Source organism: Phaenicophaeus curvirostris, chromosome 25 (assembly GCF_032191515.1).
Source record: "Phaenicophaeus curvirostris isolate KB17595 chromosome 25, BPBGC_Pcur_1.0, whole genome shotgun sequence".
Classification (NCBI taxonomy): domain Eukaryota; kingdom Metazoa; phylum Chordata; class Aves; order Cuculiformes; family Cuculidae; genus Phaenicophaeus; species Phaenicophaeus curvirostris.
Genome location: NC_091416.1, coordinates 5,993,983 through 6,011,989, shown reverse-complemented (window position 1 = coordinate 6,011,989; position 18,007 = coordinate 5,993,983). Strand labels below are relative to the sequence as shown.

Sequence of the window (18,007 nt, the reverse complement as noted above, 5' to 3'; positions counted from 1 at the left end):
GGCAACGTGATCCAAGCCTTTTGCAAAGGGATCTCGATTTTACCACCAAAGCCACCCATCCTGGACCTCCTCAACCTGGGATGCAGTGATGGCAAAGGCAGCTCCGCATCTTGCTGCATCCCCAGCAAATATTACAAACAGAGCCTTCAACTACATTTAACAACTCTTTGGAAACACCCTACGGACACTCTTATTTTTCCTCTTAGATTACAACTTGCCTGCGAGCTGCCAGCCAGCAAGAAAAGAAGAAAGAAAGGAAAAGAAGTGATTCCTCCCCATTTCGCTGCTGTTAATGCCCCACTCTGAGGTAGACATTGATGGGGTGGGGATGAACCGCTGGAGAGTGGTTGTTCTTCTGGCAAGCGAGCCCGCGGCATCCTCTGCGCTGGCGTTGCTGGCGTGGTGCCTGTCCCCTCGGCTCAGCACTGTCGCAGCACGCAGGAGGTGGTGGCTGTTGGTGGCCCCGGCGAGCTGCACTTCTCCGGGGAGGTGATTTTACCGGCGTAATCAATGCAAGAAGCATTGCGTGTCCGCACACCCTCGCCGCATGTTTGGGAGCAGGGGGACCAGGGACCCAGGCGCCAGAGAGGGCAAGGGATGTCTCCACAGGGCTTGATGTCCTCCGGCTTGAGGGTTCTGTCGCAAGCAGAGGAGGTTTGACCCTCCACGTCCCGGCAATCCACCGTCCGCCTCTGCCAGCCGGAGCCACACGTTTTGGAGCACTCGGACCAGTCACCCAGGACCCACTGGGAAGTCAGCATGGGTTGGATGATGTTGGCTGACTTCTTCTCTTTGCCTTTCTGCTTGCTGAAAGGGACATCCTTGGGGATGAAGAAGGTGTACTTGACTTTCGGTGGGTAGGTCGCGCCGGCAAAGGTCAGCAGCTGGACGGTCAGGGGCTCCGGGAGCTGCCGGAAGCTCTGCAGCCTCTCCAAGGTCGTCATGGAGCCGCTGTATTTCAGGATGGTCCCCTTCACGAGGATGTCCTGCTCCATGGCTGAGATGGCAAAGTCCCCGTTCAGCAGGTACTTGCCCTCAAGGGTCCTCAGAGCCAGGTAATTCCCATCGTGACGGACCCCCCGGTGGCTGCGCTGTTTGATGTCGATGTTGGTTGCCCCGGCAGGGATGGTGACAATGTCATTGTACCCGTATCTGTATGGGGCAAAGGGACACGGTTACATATTGAGAGGAGACCCATGCAGAGCATGGCACTCGACAAGTGGGATTGTGGCTCTGAAGCCATCACACAGAGCACTCAAGAGCTGGAAATCCTGCAGTTGTGCCAGATGTGTGCCTGCCTGGAAGATTTTGACTGAATTACATGCAAAAGTGAACGATGCAGTCAAACAAACAGCCCCACGGTTACCAGCCATGGTGGGAAACTCCCCTCACTCCTTTTCTGTTGAAATGGGTGAAGTGTTTGGCACTAAAAGCCCAGCTCTGCTCCGTGATGCTGAAGGATAGCATCAGCTGTAGGTGACACACCTAGGACAGCAGAACAGGAGAGAGTCTGCATGCTGCTGGCATCGTACACACAGGAAATATAGAATCATAGAATCATAGAATAACCAGGTTGGAAGAGATCCAACGGATCATTGAGTCCAACCATTCCTATCAAACACTAAACCATGTTGCTCAGCACATTGGCCAGACATTGCCAGCAGTTAAACAGTTAATCCAACAGACATCTCACTGGAGATTATACGAACTCAAATGCCTTTCCTAGAAGACAGCAAGCACCTATGAAAGCCTTTTCAAGAAGACAGCACATACTGTCGCAGCAAAACCACCCCGATCCATGGGCAGGTGTCTCTGCAACCCAGACTCATCTTTGGGAGGGTATTGCAGCCACCACTACGATGTCAAACAACGCCTGTTGGAGGGCTTGGACCATATTCATAGAATCATAGAATCATAGAATCACCAGGTTGGAAAAGACCCACCAGATCATTGAGTCCAACCATTCCCATCAATCACTAAACCATGTCCCTCAGCACCTCGTCCACCCGTCCCTTAAACCCCTCCAGGGAAGGGGACTCAACACCCTCCCTGGGCAGCCTCTGCCAGTGCCCAATCAACTTTCTGTGAAAAAATTTTGTCCTAATGTTCAGCTGAACCTCCCCTGGTGGAGCTTGAGGCCATTCCCTCTTGTCCTGTCCCCTGTCACTTGGGAGAAGAGCCCAGCTCCCTCCTCTCCACAACCTCCTTTCAGGCAGTTGGAGAGAGCAATGAGGTCTCCCCTCAGCCTCCTCTTCTCCAGGCTAAACACCCCCAGCTCTCTCAGCCGTTCCTCATAAGGCCTGTTCTCCAGCCCCCTCACCAGCTTCGTTGCTCTTCTCCGGACTCGCTCCAGAGCCTCAACATCCTTCTTGTGGTGAGGGGCCCAGAACTGAACACAGGATTCGAGGAGCGGTCTCACCAGTGCTGAGTCCAGAGGGAGAAGAACCTCCCTGGACCTGCTGGTCACACCGTTTCTGATCCAAGCCAAGATGCCATTGGCCTTCTTGGCCCCCTGGGCCCCTGCTGGCTCATGGTCAGTCGCTGTCAACCAACCCCCCCAGGTCCTTCTCCTCCAGGCAGCTTTCCAGCCAGACTTCTCCTAGTCTGTAGCCTGCAAAGCTAGCCAGAGCCTATCCCTGGAACACCACAGCTCCTGGGACATAACCAGGAAGGCTTTGGAACTGGAGCCCTCCGCACCCTGTACTAAGATAATTACTTGCTGCTATAATAAATGCCACCCTGGCGCGATTCACACCATGGGGCTGGCAGGATTGCTCTCCATGCGTCCCCACAGTTGATGCTGCAATGAGTAATTAATTAGGTTTAGAGAATTTTGGAACAAAGCCTTTGGGTCAAATCCTGTTCTCAGTCACCCTGGCCTCCCCAACCCTGATCTTAATGGGATCTCTTCTTGGCTGTAGCTACCACACTAATCTCTCTTTAGTCAACCACAAACAATTCATAGGAGAGTGGAAGCCCCATTTCTGCTGGCTCCCTGGAAGGAAACCATTTAGGAAATCTAATTTGACTGCGTGAGTCACCTCGCTGCATGGAATTGGACGCGTTGGCCTTTTGTTACGATCTTTTCAACAAAAGCCTTAAATCAGCTCTTTGGCAAAGCAACGGAGATCTTGGGTGAGGGAAACGGCTGCCTCGATGCCCGTGTCACATGCCTGAAATTCACTTCTAAGCCCAGGGAAAACTTAATGAACTACTTAAAACCCACATCAGCCTCCAAAATGTGTCCAACTCACTGCATTGGGGCAGGATCATAGAATTGTTTCGGTTGGAAGGGACCTCAAAGCACATCTGGTTCCAACTGCCTGCCATGGGCATGGACACCTCCCACTGGATCAGCGGCTCCAAGCCCCATCCAACCTGGCCTTGAACCCCTCCAGGGATGGGGCAGCCACCACTGCTCTGGGCAACCTGGGCCAGGGCCTCCCCACCCTCACAGCAAAACATTTCTTCCCAAGATCTCATCTCTATATCCCCTCTTTCAGCTGAAAACCTTTCCACCTTGTCCTCTCCCTGCCCTCCCTGATCTAGAGCCCCTCCCCAGCTTTCTCCTTTCAGTACTGGAAGATGCTCTAAGGTCTCCCCGCAGCCTTCTCTCCTCCAGGCTGGACAACCCCAGCCCGTCCTCCTGTAGAAGGTTCTCCAGCCCTCTGATCACCTTCATGGCCCTATTGTAAACTCCTTGAGGCTGCAGATTTATTTGTAGTGACACACTGAGCCCACCATCAGTGTCATCACCAGCTATTATTTTAGGAAATACGCTCCGCTTGGCTTGCATATTGCTGCCCCAAAATAAACTTTGCCTAAGTCTGGGGTGGAGACCAAGCCGTTGCAAGGCCACCCGGCTGCGGGTGTTTGCATGGCTGTGAGCCCAGGTCGAAGCTCAGAGGGGAAGCCAAGAACTCCTCGAGTCTGGCTGGTGCAGACAAGGTCTGCAGCGAGGTGCAATGCTCTCGGCAAAGAAAGCAAACTGGCTTTAGACCTAGGTGGCTGCCTCATCCCTGGAGGGGTTCAGGGCCAGGTTGGATGGGGCTTGGAGCCCCTGATCCAGTGGGAGGTGTCCCTGCCCATGGCAGGGGCGTTGGAATTAGATGGTCTTCAAGGTCCCTTCCAACTCAAACCATTCTATGACTCTATGACCTCTGCAAACTCCTCCTCCCCTTACTTGGATCGGTTGAGTGAGCCGGATATTTTCCTGCAGGTAGAGCCGTTGCCGCCGCACACCCCACACTTGTCCAGCTTCTTGGAGGACCCGACTACGTGGTCGCAGCCAGCCTTGATGCACTGCCCGTGGACACAGATGGAGAGGGTCTCCGGTCCACACAGCGTCCCATCGATCACCTAGGAAAGGAGGGCATACAGAGGAGCAATTAGGGCGTTTGATCTGAAATGAGGTAAAAAGGGGCGCTGAGCATCACCAGGAATCTTACTTTGGCCTCGAAGACTTTAAATTCGCTCCTCCCTCTGGCTCTGCAGAAAAGCTTGCATCGGTCTCGGGGTGACACCCCCGCGTACTTGGGGACCCACTCCAGGCGATTCCCTTCCAGATCTGTGAAGTTGTAGCTGTTGTACTTCTCACACTGCTGCTCCCGAAAGCTTTTCCCTGCAAGGAAATTTGAAAAGTGACTCAGACCATGGCAGGAACTGCTGTCCTCCTCAGCCATCGTGGAGATGCGGGTGTGAGCCAAGGATAGTCTGAAGAAGAGGAGGCTGAGGGGAGACCTCATTGCTCTCTCCAACTCCCTGAAAGGAGGTTGTGGAGAGGAGGGAGCTGGGCTCTTCTCCCAAGGGACAGGGGACAGGACGAGAGGGAATGGCCTCAAGCTCCACCAGGGGAGGTTCAGGCTGGACATTAGGAAAAATATTTTCACAGGAAGGGTCATTGGGCTCTGGCAGAGGCTGCCCAGGGAGGGGGTTGAGTCACCTTCCCTGGAGGGGTTTAAGGAACAGGTGGATGAGATGCTCAGGGACATGGTTTAATGATTGATAGGAATGGTTGGACTCGATGATCTAAGAGGTCTTTTCCAACCTAGTGGTTCTGTGATTGCAGGAGCGTGCGGTGAGCTTGCAAGCAGAGGAGGACACGCACCTCACACCCAGCCGGAGGGACCACAACACCCAGCAGAAAGCTATTGCCCCCTATAATATGAATAATGAAGGAAGAGTGGAGCAACCCGTGGAGGAAAGGGGGGCAGGAGGTGAGTGTGCACTTGCGCATCGGATCCTTCTGCTGTGCGGCCGGGTGTCTTTGCAGAGCTGGGCTTACCCCCGGGCGGGCACTCGTCGGTGTGGCACGACTGGTACTTGGCGCGCTGCCCCTCGCAGTACTTGCCGCCGTGCTGGGGCTTGGGGCTGTCGCAGTGGCGGTACGAGAACTGCACGCCGCCGCCGCAGCTCCGCGAGCAGGAGCCCCAGGGGCTCCAAGGGCCCCAACCGCCGTCCACTGCTGGCTGCGAGAGGCCGTGAGAAGCTGTTAGATCCGTCATCAAACCCGTCCATCCCTCCCTGGTTGCTCAGTCCCAGAGCAAACTGGGTTATAATCCACCCCCAGCTTCTTTTTCTGGTCCAGAAAGCACTTAAGCACATACATCACGTGAAGTTATTACTGACTGCCACCGGTGCTTAAAGTTAAGCTTGGGTTTAAGTACTTTGCTGACTGACTCAGAAATCACCGCTAATTCCCCTGGCAGGGCAAAAAGCCGTGATTTAATTGCAGAGCTGCGGCTGCTTGCTCTGGTTCAGACCAGCCCAAGGCCTTGGCGAAAGGCACAGCAGCGTTTGTGTACGAGTAATAAAGACTAATAAAAGGTGCTGCTGAGAGAGCTGGGGGTGTTCAGCCTGGAGAAGAGGAGGCTGAGGGGAGACCTCATTGCTCTCTCCAACTACCAGAAACGAGGTTGTGGAGAGGAGGGAGCTGGGCTCTTCTCCCAAGTGACAGGGGACAGGACGAGAGGGAATGGCCTCAAGCTCCACCAGGGGAGGTTCAGGCTGGACATTAGGAAAGAATTTTTCACAGGAAGGGTCACTGGGCACTGGCAGAGGCTGCCCAGGGAGGGGGTTCAGTCACCATCCCAAGAGGTGTTTAAGGAACAAGGTGCTCAAGGACATGGTTTAGTGATTGATGGGAATGGTTGGACTCAATGATCCAGTGGGTCTTTTCCAACCTGATGATTCTAAGATTCTAAGGAGAGACATCCAGAAAACAAATCAGGCAAACCCACGAGATGGGTGAGAGCTTTAGGAATCCCAGAGGGTTGAGCCCCAGTCTGTCGGTCCCCGATCCCCCCACTTACCTGTGGTTTCAGGGTGTCCTGTGGCACGCAGCGGCTGTCCCAGCAGAGCCCCCCGGTTTTGCAAGGGGTGCCATCCGCCCACGGCAAGCTGCCATTCTTGGTGTGGCAAAGGGGCTCCCCGCTGCTGGTCCTGCACCAGAGCTGGGCGCAGATGTCCTCCTCCGTGGTGTTGGGGCAGTGCTGGAAGCCCTTGCCGAAGATCTGCTGGCATTGCTGGTCCAGGCTGTAGAGGGCTCCTCGGCCGGGCAGCTCGGCAGGGAGGGCGAGGGGATCGGCTGGAGCGTCCAGCAAGCAGTCGCCTGGGCGAGGCAGGGAGGCATCAAGGCTTGATGCCTTAGGTTGCATCCCAAACGTCTCTCTGCCACCTGATTTGAACACCCTTCACCCCTCATGCCCCTCAAGGCACTGCAAAGAGCCTGAGCAATTAAGGATAATTGAACAATGAGGCTCCTTACCGTGCCCTCCATCCAGGAACTCGGTGAGGTACATGGCACTGCAAGGGGACCAGGGCTGGGTCTTGTTCAAGTGGATGAAACGAGGGGCCATCATATGGTGCTTGCCAAGGGGCCCAAAGAGCCGCTCGCAGGTCTTGGAGTCATCGTGGGGCATGCTGAGCACGTGGCCTGGGGAGCAGAGAGCATCGGTGAGCTCAGCCTCCCAGCTCCAGCTCTGCTGCAGAGGGGCCGGGGAGCATCTCGAAGTCATCAGGCAGTCCTTTCAGCTGCCAAAGCTATTTGCTTTGATAAATCAGAAGTAATAAACAACACAGTAACGTGCCTGCTGGATCTCAATGGTGCACGCAGGGCAGAGCAGCCCAAATTAGCGCATCTCTAAGAGCAGCAAACCAAGGGGGAGAAGCACTTGGTCCTGTGCTTTAGCTCATCACATCAGGCAAATGCACCGATTCACACCAACTCAGAGACTTCTAAGCACGTTTGCTGGTGCAAATCAGCTCCTGCCAGTGCCAGAAGCTCCTTGGTGATGCCCCAGGCTTGGTGGGACAGGAGATGCGGGTGCTGGGCTGCCCCACATCCCCTCCCAGCAGTGAGGTTGGCCAATGGTGGATTGAAGAAGCAGAACCCCCTTGGGAAGGGACGCATTACCCAGTTCATGAGCCAGGGTGTAGGCTGCCTGCAGGCCCTCGTCCTCGATCACCGAGCAGCTTTTGTTGCGGTCGCACATGGTGCCGATATCTGCCACTCCCAGCGTGTCGCAGCTTTCGTGGCCGCAGAAGTCCTGTTTGTGAGGGGCACCAAGGTGAGGTGGGGTGAAGGGGGTCTCGCATCGGGCAGCCTCAACACCTTTGAGCAGAGTAGGGCAACCCACCGGGGCTCTGCACCCCAAATGCAACCACCTCCCACCCCACATCACTTCAAGCTCCGTCCTTTGCCTGGTGGGGGATCCCTCCTCTCCCTCCACGGGACACCTCGACCTCCTACCCCACAAAGCATCCCCAGGAGACCCTTCACACCTGTCTCGTCAGCAGGATGGCAGTGTCGTAGTGCTCGGGGTGCCGGTCGCTCGGGGGGTTGAACTTCTGCTGCCAGCTACAGAAGTTGCGCAAGGTGAGCCCCCCGTTGTCAGACACCTCCGGCCCCTCTGCCTCCTCACCCACCACCAGCACCTTCACCACCACCAGGTTGATGGAGTTCTTCAGGCTGGGGTGCTTGTAGATGCGAGCTGCCATGGACATCAGGGTCAGGACGTGGTTCTGGGAGGAGAAGAGAGTGGGGCAGGTCAAGTCTTGGAGAAGAGGAGGCTGAGGGGAGACCTCATTGCTCTCTCCAACTCCCTGGAAGGAGGTTGTGGAGAGGAGGGAGCTGGGCTCTTCTCCCAAGTGACAGGGGACAGGACGAGAGGGAATGGCCTCAAGCTCCACCAGGTGAGGTTCAGGCTGAACATTAGGAAAAAATATTTCACGGAAAGGGTCATTGGGCACTGGCAGAGGCTGCCCAGGGAGGGGGTTGAGTCCCCTTCCCTGGAGGGGTTTAAGGGTCGGGTGGACGAGGTGCTGAGGGACATGGGTTAGTGATTGATGGGAATGGTTGGACTCGATGATCCAGTGGGTCTTTTCCAACCTGGTGATTCTATGATTCTGTGAAACCTTTGCCATGGGATTGTTTGCTTGGTTAGGAAAGAAGAAATCAGATTCATTTATGACGCCGACCACAGCCAGACGGACTCAGGCAGCCACCTGGGTTGCTGGACCGCTGCCTTCTCTGTATGTGACACCCTGTGCTGGCTGGAAGGACGGACAGAACAGGCCACCCCTGCATCCCCTTCTCCAGCTGCCACGTTCCACCTGCCATGAACCCTTTACACCCAGAAACACTTGGAGAAAACCCACAGTGAGTGCCCTTGCATATTCCTGAAGCAACAACCCTGTTCTCACTGCCCTGGGGCAGGAACCACCTCACACATCATCTTGTTGGATCACACATCATCATGGTTGGACTTGATGATCCGGTGGGTCTCTTCCAACCTGGTGATTCTATGATTCTATGATCTCGCTGGTGCAAAACCACCCCTGCATTCCTGTAAAACTCCAGCCTGTGGTGGCTGGCAGTGTTTTAACCCAACACCCTCAGCAACAAACAAGAGCCAAAGCACTTTGACAGCCGAGCCTTCATCCAGCAGCATCCCCTGCTCGGGCGACTGGGATGACCAGGGATTACTTAATATGTCAAACGCGCCAGCAGTGTTTAGGCTGATGTAAACATCTTATCGGAGCATCAGAATTCCTCTTCTGCTTGGCACCCGCTCATAGTCTCGGAGTCAGGGGAAAAAAAATGCAGCTATTACACAATATCATGTTGGGAAAGAGAAAGTGGCTTCTCTCCTCCCCAGACAAATTACACCTCGCAGTCTCACTTCATTGCCACTGCTTAATTAAACTGGAAGGGCTCGGTGGAGCCCTCCCCCGACAGCTGTTTCACCCCAAACACCCGTTTCCCGAATGGAGCCAGGTCCTTGCACTCATCCATCGCGACGCTGCTGGGACAGTCACATGCACAAAATGCTGTTTTCTTAGCAAATGAGGGAGATGCTGACCATGACTGAACATGAGCCAGCAGGGGCCCAGGTGGCCAGGAAGGCCAATGGCATCTTGGCTTGGATCAGAAACGGCGTGGCCAGCAGGTCCAGGGAGGTTCTTCTCCCTCTGGATTCGGCACTGGTGAGACCGCTCCTCGAATCCTGCGTTCAGTTCTGGGCCCCTCACCACAAGAAGGATGTTGAGGCTCTGGAGCGAGTCCAGAGAAGAGCAACGAAGCTGGTGAGGGGGCTGGAGAACAAGAGTAGCGGCTGAGAGAGCTGCGGGTGTTTATCCTGGAGAAGAGGAGGCTGAGGGGAGACCTCATTGCTCTCTCCAACTGCCTGAAAGGAGGTTGTGGAGAGGAGGGAGCTGGGCTCTTCTCCCAAGGGACAGGGGACAGGACGAGAGGGAATGGCCTCAAGCTCCACCAGGGGAGGTTCAGGCTGGACATTAGGAAAAAATTTTTCACGGAAAGGGTCATTGGGCACTGGCAGAGGCTGCCCAGGGAGGGGGTTGAGTCACCTTCCCTGGAGGGGTTTAAGGGACGGGTGGATGAGGTGCTGAGGGACATGGTTTAGTGATTGATGGGAATGGTTGGACTCGATGATCCGGTGGGTCTTTCCCAACCTGGTGATTCTATGATTCTATGTTTAGCGGGATCTCACAGTGACAGCGTGTTTGCTGCACTGAGAGCCACTTGCCCAGGGCCATAGTGGCTATTTTTGATTATTCTGCTGTGTTTTATCCCACTGCTGGCAGCTCCTCGCAAACAGATGTCTCACCTCTGCAAGATGTATCTCAAGTCCTCCCCGGCTCATTATTGGAGGGCAGGCCCTAGTAAAGCTGATGGGAGCACTGAATAGACTGGTTTATTTAGACTGGCCAGATCTCCATGAGATGACTCACATCCCAGCCCAAAGCACGCAACAAATGTCACAGAGAAGTCACCACCGAGGCAAGAAACCATGGCAAGATCACCGTGAACGGCTGCTCCAAGGGATCAGGGGAATTGTTTACCCGACCTGGGAACCTTCCTAAAAATATCACAAAGCCCTCCTAAAACGACATGTGTGAAGATCTAGAAGGATGCTCTGTGCTGGAGCATCATCTCTCACTTCCAAGGAAGCAAATCCTGCCCCATCATTTCTAACACACTCCAGGATTGTCTCCACCCTGCCAGTTGTTACCTGGGAGCTCTCAGTCCCTACTGAAAACGCCCTGGGATGCCAACCCTCCCATCCTCAGGGTTGCATCCAGCCAAGAAACTCTTTGAGCAGCAGGAACTTGGAAAACATCTGTCCATCTTCCCTTCATCTGGAAGATGGAAAGAGAACCAAACAAACAGCTATTTAGTGCAGATTAAAAGGTCAAATTCACTTGTTCCACCATCTGGTGTCTATTTATACCCATCCCTGGTTCGTGTGGGAGTCGGATGGGTTTTGGATGGACCCTGACTGATCCAGGGAGAGCAGAAATCCACCTGCAGCTCCTCGGCTCAGCCAAGGATTTGGACCTGGGGCCAAAAGTAAATTACAATATCCCTTGGAAGAGCCCAAAGCCAGGCACGTAAGGAACCAAGGAACCACCAGCACTGCCCAACACAAGCAAACAGCACGTGCAGAGGGTTAGCAATGGGAAAAACAGGTTGAAATCAAAGCATGGGCAACTGAAATGGTTTGTTTTCAACTGACCACGTTGAAGGATTTTGCTTTCTGCTACAGGCTCTTGCAAAACCTCAGCTTACATTCTCCTTCATGGGAACCGCTCAGAAGGCGAAGCCTGCAGAAATCCCCAAACTGTTTTGTTTGGGGTTTTTTTTATTAATTATTTTTAAGGGGGGGGGAGAAACAGCTCTTCCACAGCCACTAACTATTATTGTGGTATGCACATAATGATCTCATAGCTCCGGACCCACCCAGTGCAGGAGGATAGCAGGGAGCACGACTCGCCTCCCTCCAACTTGCTTCCCAGCTCGTGGAGATGAACGCTCAACCCGACCTGGGGCTTGTTTTTTTTTTATCCCCCCCCCCACCTCCTTTCTCCCTAGGAGCCAACATTTCTGTAGGGAGGGAGAGGGGGATGAAAAGAAACGCTGAGATTTCTGAAGCGTAGACAGATGGAAGGAAGCAAACACGGGGTCAGATGCGAGGGCTGCCCAGCTTTTAGAAAACAACTGGTAAAAAACATATCCCAGCCTGTTTCTCTCCCCCAAAGCGATGTCTGTGCGCTGGCCCCCAGCACAGATTCTCGCCGCAGCCAACCTGCCAGCCTCCTCCTGCTGGTTGAAGCCCAGGTCATGAATTACTGGGTGAAAATATGGGAAGCAGCCAAGGGAAACAGAACAAGGGGGACACTGGCCAGCCTGCTGGTGTGCCCAGCTGCCCTCCTGCCCCTTCCCAGCTCCCTGCCCCATCTCTTTACTGTTTGCCACTTGGTTTTTTTCCCCTTTCCCTCCATGCTGGATGTTTGGGGCTGCAAGAGAAGTGATTCCGCTTCGCAGGGGAAACTGAGGCACGCACAGGGCAGCCACCGCCTCTTTGCAGGAGCGGATGAACGCAAAGCAAAGCCCCATCCTGAGAGCATCCCGAGAGCGCTGCAGTTGGCGATTGCTCGCAGGCTGCTTTGGTGGGAGCTGGCTCCCCTCCGTGCTGCGCCTTTCATACCGAAGCCCTGGATAATCAGCGGTCACCGCGCCAGCACCGAAACACAGCAGCTGTTTAACATCGCGGGGGATCATAGAACCATAGAACCACTAGGTTGGAAAGGACCCATTGGATCATGGTTTAGTGATCAATGGGAATGGTTGGACTCGATGACCCGGTGGGTCTCATCCAACCTGGTGATTCTATGAGTCCAACCATCCCTTGCACCCAAGCGGATGCAGGCTCGGGGTCACAAATCCCAAAGGAAAAGCACCAGCGATGCTGCCCGATGGCAACATCAGCCCCACGTCCCCCTTTGCTTTGCAAAGATCTCCTTTAATCCCATCCCGGCTGCCTCTAGGATGGGCTCAGGAGGGGCCAGCTCCTTTTGTCAAGGGATTAAGCAAACTCATCCGCTCAAGCTGCAAAATATCCTGAAGCAGAGCCCAGGAGCCGGACATGGGGAGACCTGAGGCTCCAGGGTGGCTTTGGCTTTATCTCCAATGTCACTTTGATCCAGGTGTGGGAGAGCTGGCAGTGGGACCCCTGCAGTGCCCCGTGCCGCCCTCTCCAGCACTTGAGGGAAGGGATTGCAACAGCACTTCTCAAAACCTCATAAATCTGCCTGGAAAACCCACAGAAGTCAGGCAAGGAATCCCGCCTTAATCTGATTTTGCCGTGGTCCTCGGTCCTCGCCAGCTCTTGGAGTCGGGGATGGCAGATTCCCCGCTTGCAAGAGCAAGGAAGAGGAAAAAAAGGGGGGATCGCAGCCATGGTGTTTGCAGAGGAAAGCTTGGAAATGCATCTCATCTGCACCGAGAGACTGGAGAAATCCCACCGCAGGAATCCGGTTCTGCTGCCAGCTGGCTGGGGACGCCACGGACGGTTTCTGTAACCGCTTGTTGCTTTAAGTGTCTCAGAAAACATCCCCTGAGACTTGCAGAGCATCTCCTCAAGTGCAGGCTGCGCCGCAGGTGCTCAGCACAGATGCCCTTTCTCCTGCACATCGGAACGAAAAGCCCCTACCCTGCCTTCTGCCTCAGTTTCCCATACTCAGAACCCCTCCTTAACTCAGTTTGTGATGCTCTGCGCCTTTTCTCCCCCACCTCCAAGCATTCTGGGTCCTCTGCAGGAAAAACAAACACGAAGGATAACTCCCACCCATCCCTGTAGAGAGGGGCTTGTCCTCATCTCACTGCAGGTCTCATCCTGCCAAGCCCCTCACGGTGCTCAGCCCTGTCCTGCCGCTGATGCCCCCTCGTCTCCTGCAAGCATCAAGCCAGAAGACTGATTAACCCCCAAATTTCACGTCTGGTTCTGCTCTCATTTAATTATTTCCTGGCTTACATACATGAGCGTGGAAGGAGGAAAAATTAAGCTCTTGTTATCTAAATTACATTAACAGCTGAGCTAGAACAGCTGAGATCAGTTAGAAATAAATCATTAATATCATTTTCCTAATAACAGTATGACATTGATTATAACTCGCAGCGCTGGAGGGCATCGTATGATGACTCCCTTCTACTTGAGCTCCTACAGCTTATGCAAGGAGATAACTAAGAATACCAGCAACGTTGTGACCTTTAATAAATATTTGGTAATTTAAGTGCGGTTACAGGAAAAGTCACTACATCAATATGGTTTCTTCTGACTCAACATTGCTGCTCCCTGGGCATCTCCTTCTCAGCTCTCTCACGTCTCACCAGCACGAGCAAGCTATCACTTTTTTTTTTGTTTTGGTTCACAAAATGTAGTTTTTTAGGGAGAAGCAAGGTAGCTGCTTGTTGTTCTGGCTTAGCAGCAACCGTGCTTCTCCTTGCAGTTTTGTTGCTGAGAACAAAAGACGCAGAAACCCAGCAGGTGGCTTTTTTTTCCACTGCTACAGCAGAGCTGGGAGAAGCTTCCTCCTAAATACTTAAATAGGCTATTGCTATGAGATCATTAAAGGCTTCCTCCCCATCAAGAAACACCCTGAGAGGTGATGGAAAGGTATTTTCTTGGGGGACAAAGAGGAGATGATGGAGCCAAGCAGACTGGAAACTCCTGGAGGACTGAGGGAGCTGCCACGTACCCACCAGGCAGCATCACCCACCCTCAGCGCTGGTGTCTCAGCACCCTGGTAGCATCTACCTGCAGCTCCACAGCCTCCTGCCTCCAAGAGCTGCCACAGTGCTGATTTACCTAGAGGGTTATTGCTTTTTTCCCCAGCTCAAGCTGGCCATCACCAGGATTTGCCCCCAATGTACATCACCTTTTTTGTAGCAGGAGACAGACCCTCAGGCTTGTTTTAAAACCACTCGAGTGACCTGTTGGCTGCAGAAGAAGCAGTGGAGCGTTCTCCCTGCTCTCTTGGGGAAGGTTTGCATCACTGAGGGAGTAATTTCCACCACTTTCTACATGCCTGTGGCTTAAAAATTCAGGTTACTCCACTGCAAACTCTATTTTTGACTGCTGTGAGCTCCGGAGGAGCTGTCTCCAAGCACAGCATCCATCGCTTCTTGACCCTCTGCTACCTGGCTTGGTGGCGTGCAAGCAAAACCACGCAAGGGGTGAAACCTGAGTGATACTGAGCAGCTGAAATCAGCTGGAGCTCCAAGGTTTAGCATTTCTCATGGTCCGGCCCCACCGGAGCAGGGCTGGAATTAAAACGATAATTTATCAGGAGTGGAGGAGCTGGATGAAGCCCCCAGGGGAACGATAAAGTGGGTAGAAATGGCAAAGCCAGGCTGCCAAAGCACAGCTCCTGGTTTCAGCTGCCTGAGTGCTCCCCAGCCTTCAGGACTCCTCTAGCAACCCCCAACCCAAGCAGCCCACGCACACGACGAGCAGCTTCGATGCCTCGCAAAGATTCAAGTGTGTTTCAGACCATTCCAACCTGAATTTGGACCCGAGGACCCAAACAACTGCAGGGAGCGTGGCAGCGGGGAGCTGGTCTTCAAAGAGACACGAAAAATGACCCCGTGCGGATGAAAGCAACGGGTCAGCAGCCCTGGAGATGGGTGTTGGGGGGCTATGAGACCAGGATCTCTGCTCTTGGGGTCTCTGCAAAGCCTGGCCATGGGCAGAGAATCCACAGCCGGAGCCCCTTGGAGGAGGGAAGAGAGTTTCTGGCAGTGGTGGCCGGGGAAAGGGCTGCTGGAGCATCTGTGCGGCTGCTAACAGGTGGCTCAGGAGCTGGACTGCGCGTTGCTCTGTTATTTACTGGCTGGCCCCAGCTCCTATCTGGAAGGGAGCTAAGCCCAGCGCTTTCCTTGGAGGAAGAAAGGCACTAAACCCACTCTGTCCCTCATCTATGGGGACACCGGACTGGTGGGACATCACAGTGTCCATCCTGTGCAGCCACTGGCTCCCTGGGATGGATGGTGGGTCTGGGGAAGGGTTCCAAACGCTGACTGAACCCTCTGCAGTCTCTGCCCCAGGAATTTACGGTCCCTGCATGGCAAGGAAAGGTGGGGACGGAGCCAAGGTCCCCCCTGCGCTGTCCCCAGCTCTCTACTCGCTCATCTGAGGTGGTCCCTGATGTCCCAGGACCCCTTGTCCCTGCAGGGGTGGTGGCAGAGCCAGCAGGCTGGGACACAGCAGGGGAAAGGAGGGGATGGAGGAGAAGAGGTAGGAGGAGGTGGAGAGGCAGCGGGGATGGGGATGGAGGGATGGAGGGGACAAGAGGGATGGAAGGCACGGAGGGATGGAAGGGATGGAGGGATGGAAGGGACGGAGAGGACGGAGGGGATGGAGAGGATGGAAGGGACAAGAGGGCAGAAGCATGGAAGGGACGGAGGAGACAGAGGGATGGAAGGGACGGAGGAGACAGAAGGGCAGGAGGGATGCTGGGGCAGGGGGAATGGGATGGAAGGGGAAAAAGGAGGGATGGAGGGGGAAAAAGGAGGGATGGAGGGGCAAGGTGAGAGGGTGCAGAGAGGAAGGAGGGAGGGAGGGGATGGAGGGGACAGAAGGATGGAGGGGACAGAGGGATGCCGGGCAGGGGAAAAAGGAGGGATGGAGGGGGGAAAAGAAGGAGGGATGTGGGGGGAAGAAGGAGAGATGGAGGCGGGGGAAGAAGGAGAGATGAAGGAGTGACAGGGCATGGAGGGACAAGGAGGGGACAGATGGGCAAGGTGAGAGGGCACAGATAGGATGGAGGAATGGAGGAGACAGAGAGGATAGAGGGATGGAAGGGATGGAGGGGGAAAAAGGAGGGATGTAGGGGTGACAGAGCACGGAGGGGCAAGGAGGGGATGGAGGGGCAAGGTGAGGGGGTGCAGAGGGGAAGGAGGGATGGAGCAGACAGAGGGATGGAGGGGGGAAAAAGGAAGGATGGAAGGGGAAAAAGGAGGGATGGAGGGGGAAAAAGGAGGGATAGAGGGGGAAAAAGGAGGGATGGGGGAAGAAAGAGAGATGTAGGGGGAAGAAGGAGGGATGGAGGGATGGAGGGGGAGAAGAAGGAGAGATGGAAGAGTGACAGGGCATGGAGGGACAAGGAGGGGATGGATGGGCAAGGTGAGAGGGCGCAGATGGGAAGGAGGGATGGAGCAGACAGAGGGATGGAGGGGACGGAGGGGACAGAAGGATGGAGGGGTAAGAGAGGACAGAGGGGTGGAGGGGAAGGAGGGATGGAGGGGGAAAAGGAGGGATGGAGGGGGAAAAGGAGGGATGGAGGGGGAAGAAGGAGGGATGGAGGGGGAAGAAGGAGGGATGGAGGGGGAAGAGAAGGAGGGATGGAGGGGGAAGAGAAGGAGGGATGGAGGGGGAAGAGAAGGAGGGATGGAGGGGGAAGAAGGAGGGATGGAGGGGGAAGAGAAGGAGGGATGGAGGGGGAAGAGAAGGAAGGATGGAGGGGGAAGAGAAGGAGGGATGGAGGGGGAAAAGGAGGGATGGAGGGGGAAAAGGAGGGATGGAGGGGGAAGAAGGAGGGATGGAGGGGGAAGAGAAGGAGGGATGGAGGGGGAAGAGAAGGAGGGATGGAGGGGGAAGAAGGAGGGATGGAGGGGGAAGAAGGAGGGATGGAGGGGGAAGAAGGAGGGATGGAGGGGGAAGAGAAGGAGGGATGGAGGGGGAAAAGGAGGGATGTCGGGGGAAGAAGGAGGATGGATGGAGGGGGAAAAGGAGGATGGACGGAGGGGGAAGAAGGAGGGATGGATGGAGGGGGAAGCAGAGGTCTGCCGGGTGCGCAGGGCGAGCCCTTACCTCCACGTCGTCCCCGTAGAAGCGCACCATGGAGGCATCGGCCACCAGCAGCGCCTCCACGAACCGCGGCTGCGAGACGAGGCGCGGGGCGCGGCGGGGCCGGGCCGGGGGGCGGCCGGCGGGGTCCCCCCCGGGGGGGATGGCGGCTCCGGGGCTGCCGGAGCACGAGAAGCATCCCCAGGCGTGGCAGAGCAGCAGCAGCGGGATGGGCGCCGGGAGGCCGCCCCCCAGCAGCCCCATCGCTCGCCCCGGTGGCCCCGCCGCTCCCCGTGCTATTTATACCCCTCGCCCCCCCCCCCCCCCCCCCGGGCTTTGACATAAGAGGTTTATTTTTGAGCCCTCGCCGCTCACACCCACCCCCCCCCCCCAACACGGTCCCCTCCCCTGCCAGACGGAGGCTGGGGGAGGCGGAGAAGGGGGGGGGGAGAAGAAGGAGGGGAAAAAAAAAAGAAAGAAAAAGAAATAAAAAAAAAAAAGAAGAAGAAGGAGAAGAAAAAGAAAGAAGAAGGAGAAAAAGGAAAGAAGAAGAAGGGGAAAAGAAAGAAGAAGAAGGAGAAAAAACAAAGAAGAAGAAGGAGAAAAAAAGACAGAAGAAGAAGGAGAAAAAAGAAAGAAGAAGGAGAAAAAAGAAAGAAGGAGAAAAAGAAACAATAAGAGGAAAAAAGAAGAAGAAGGCGAGAAAAAGAGAAGAAGGAGAAGAAAAAAGAAGAAGGAGAAGAAAAAGAAAGAAGAAAAAAGAAAGAAGAAGAAGGAGAAAAAGGAAAGAAGAAGAAGAAAAAGAAGGAAAGAAGAAGAAGAAGGAGAAAAAAGAAGAAGAAGGAGAAGAAAAAAGAAGA

The 18,007-nt window shown here is 54.8% G+C and overlaps 1 protein-coding gene across 1 annotated transcript; it reads right to left on the bottom strand.

Moving 5' to 3' along the window:
• Positions 1–121: 121 nt before the first annotated feature.
• ADAMTS8 (ADAM metallopeptidase with thrombospondin type 1 motif 8) lies at positions 122–17,411 on the bottom strand. The gene is made up of 9 exons (XM_069876264.1): positions 17,172–17,411; positions 7,783–8,022; positions 7,415–7,547; positions 6,767–6,934; positions 6,312–6,610; positions 5,285–5,468; positions 4,449–4,621; positions 4,184–4,359; positions 122–1,152 (listed from the first exon to the last, which is right to left on the bottom strand). Exons 1-9 carry the CDS (start codon positions 17,409–17,411, stop codon positions 420–422), a joined length of 2,346 nt encoding a protein of 781 aa, XP_069732365.1. The 3' UTR covers positions 122–419.
• Positions 17,412–18,007: the final 596 nt, after the last annotated feature.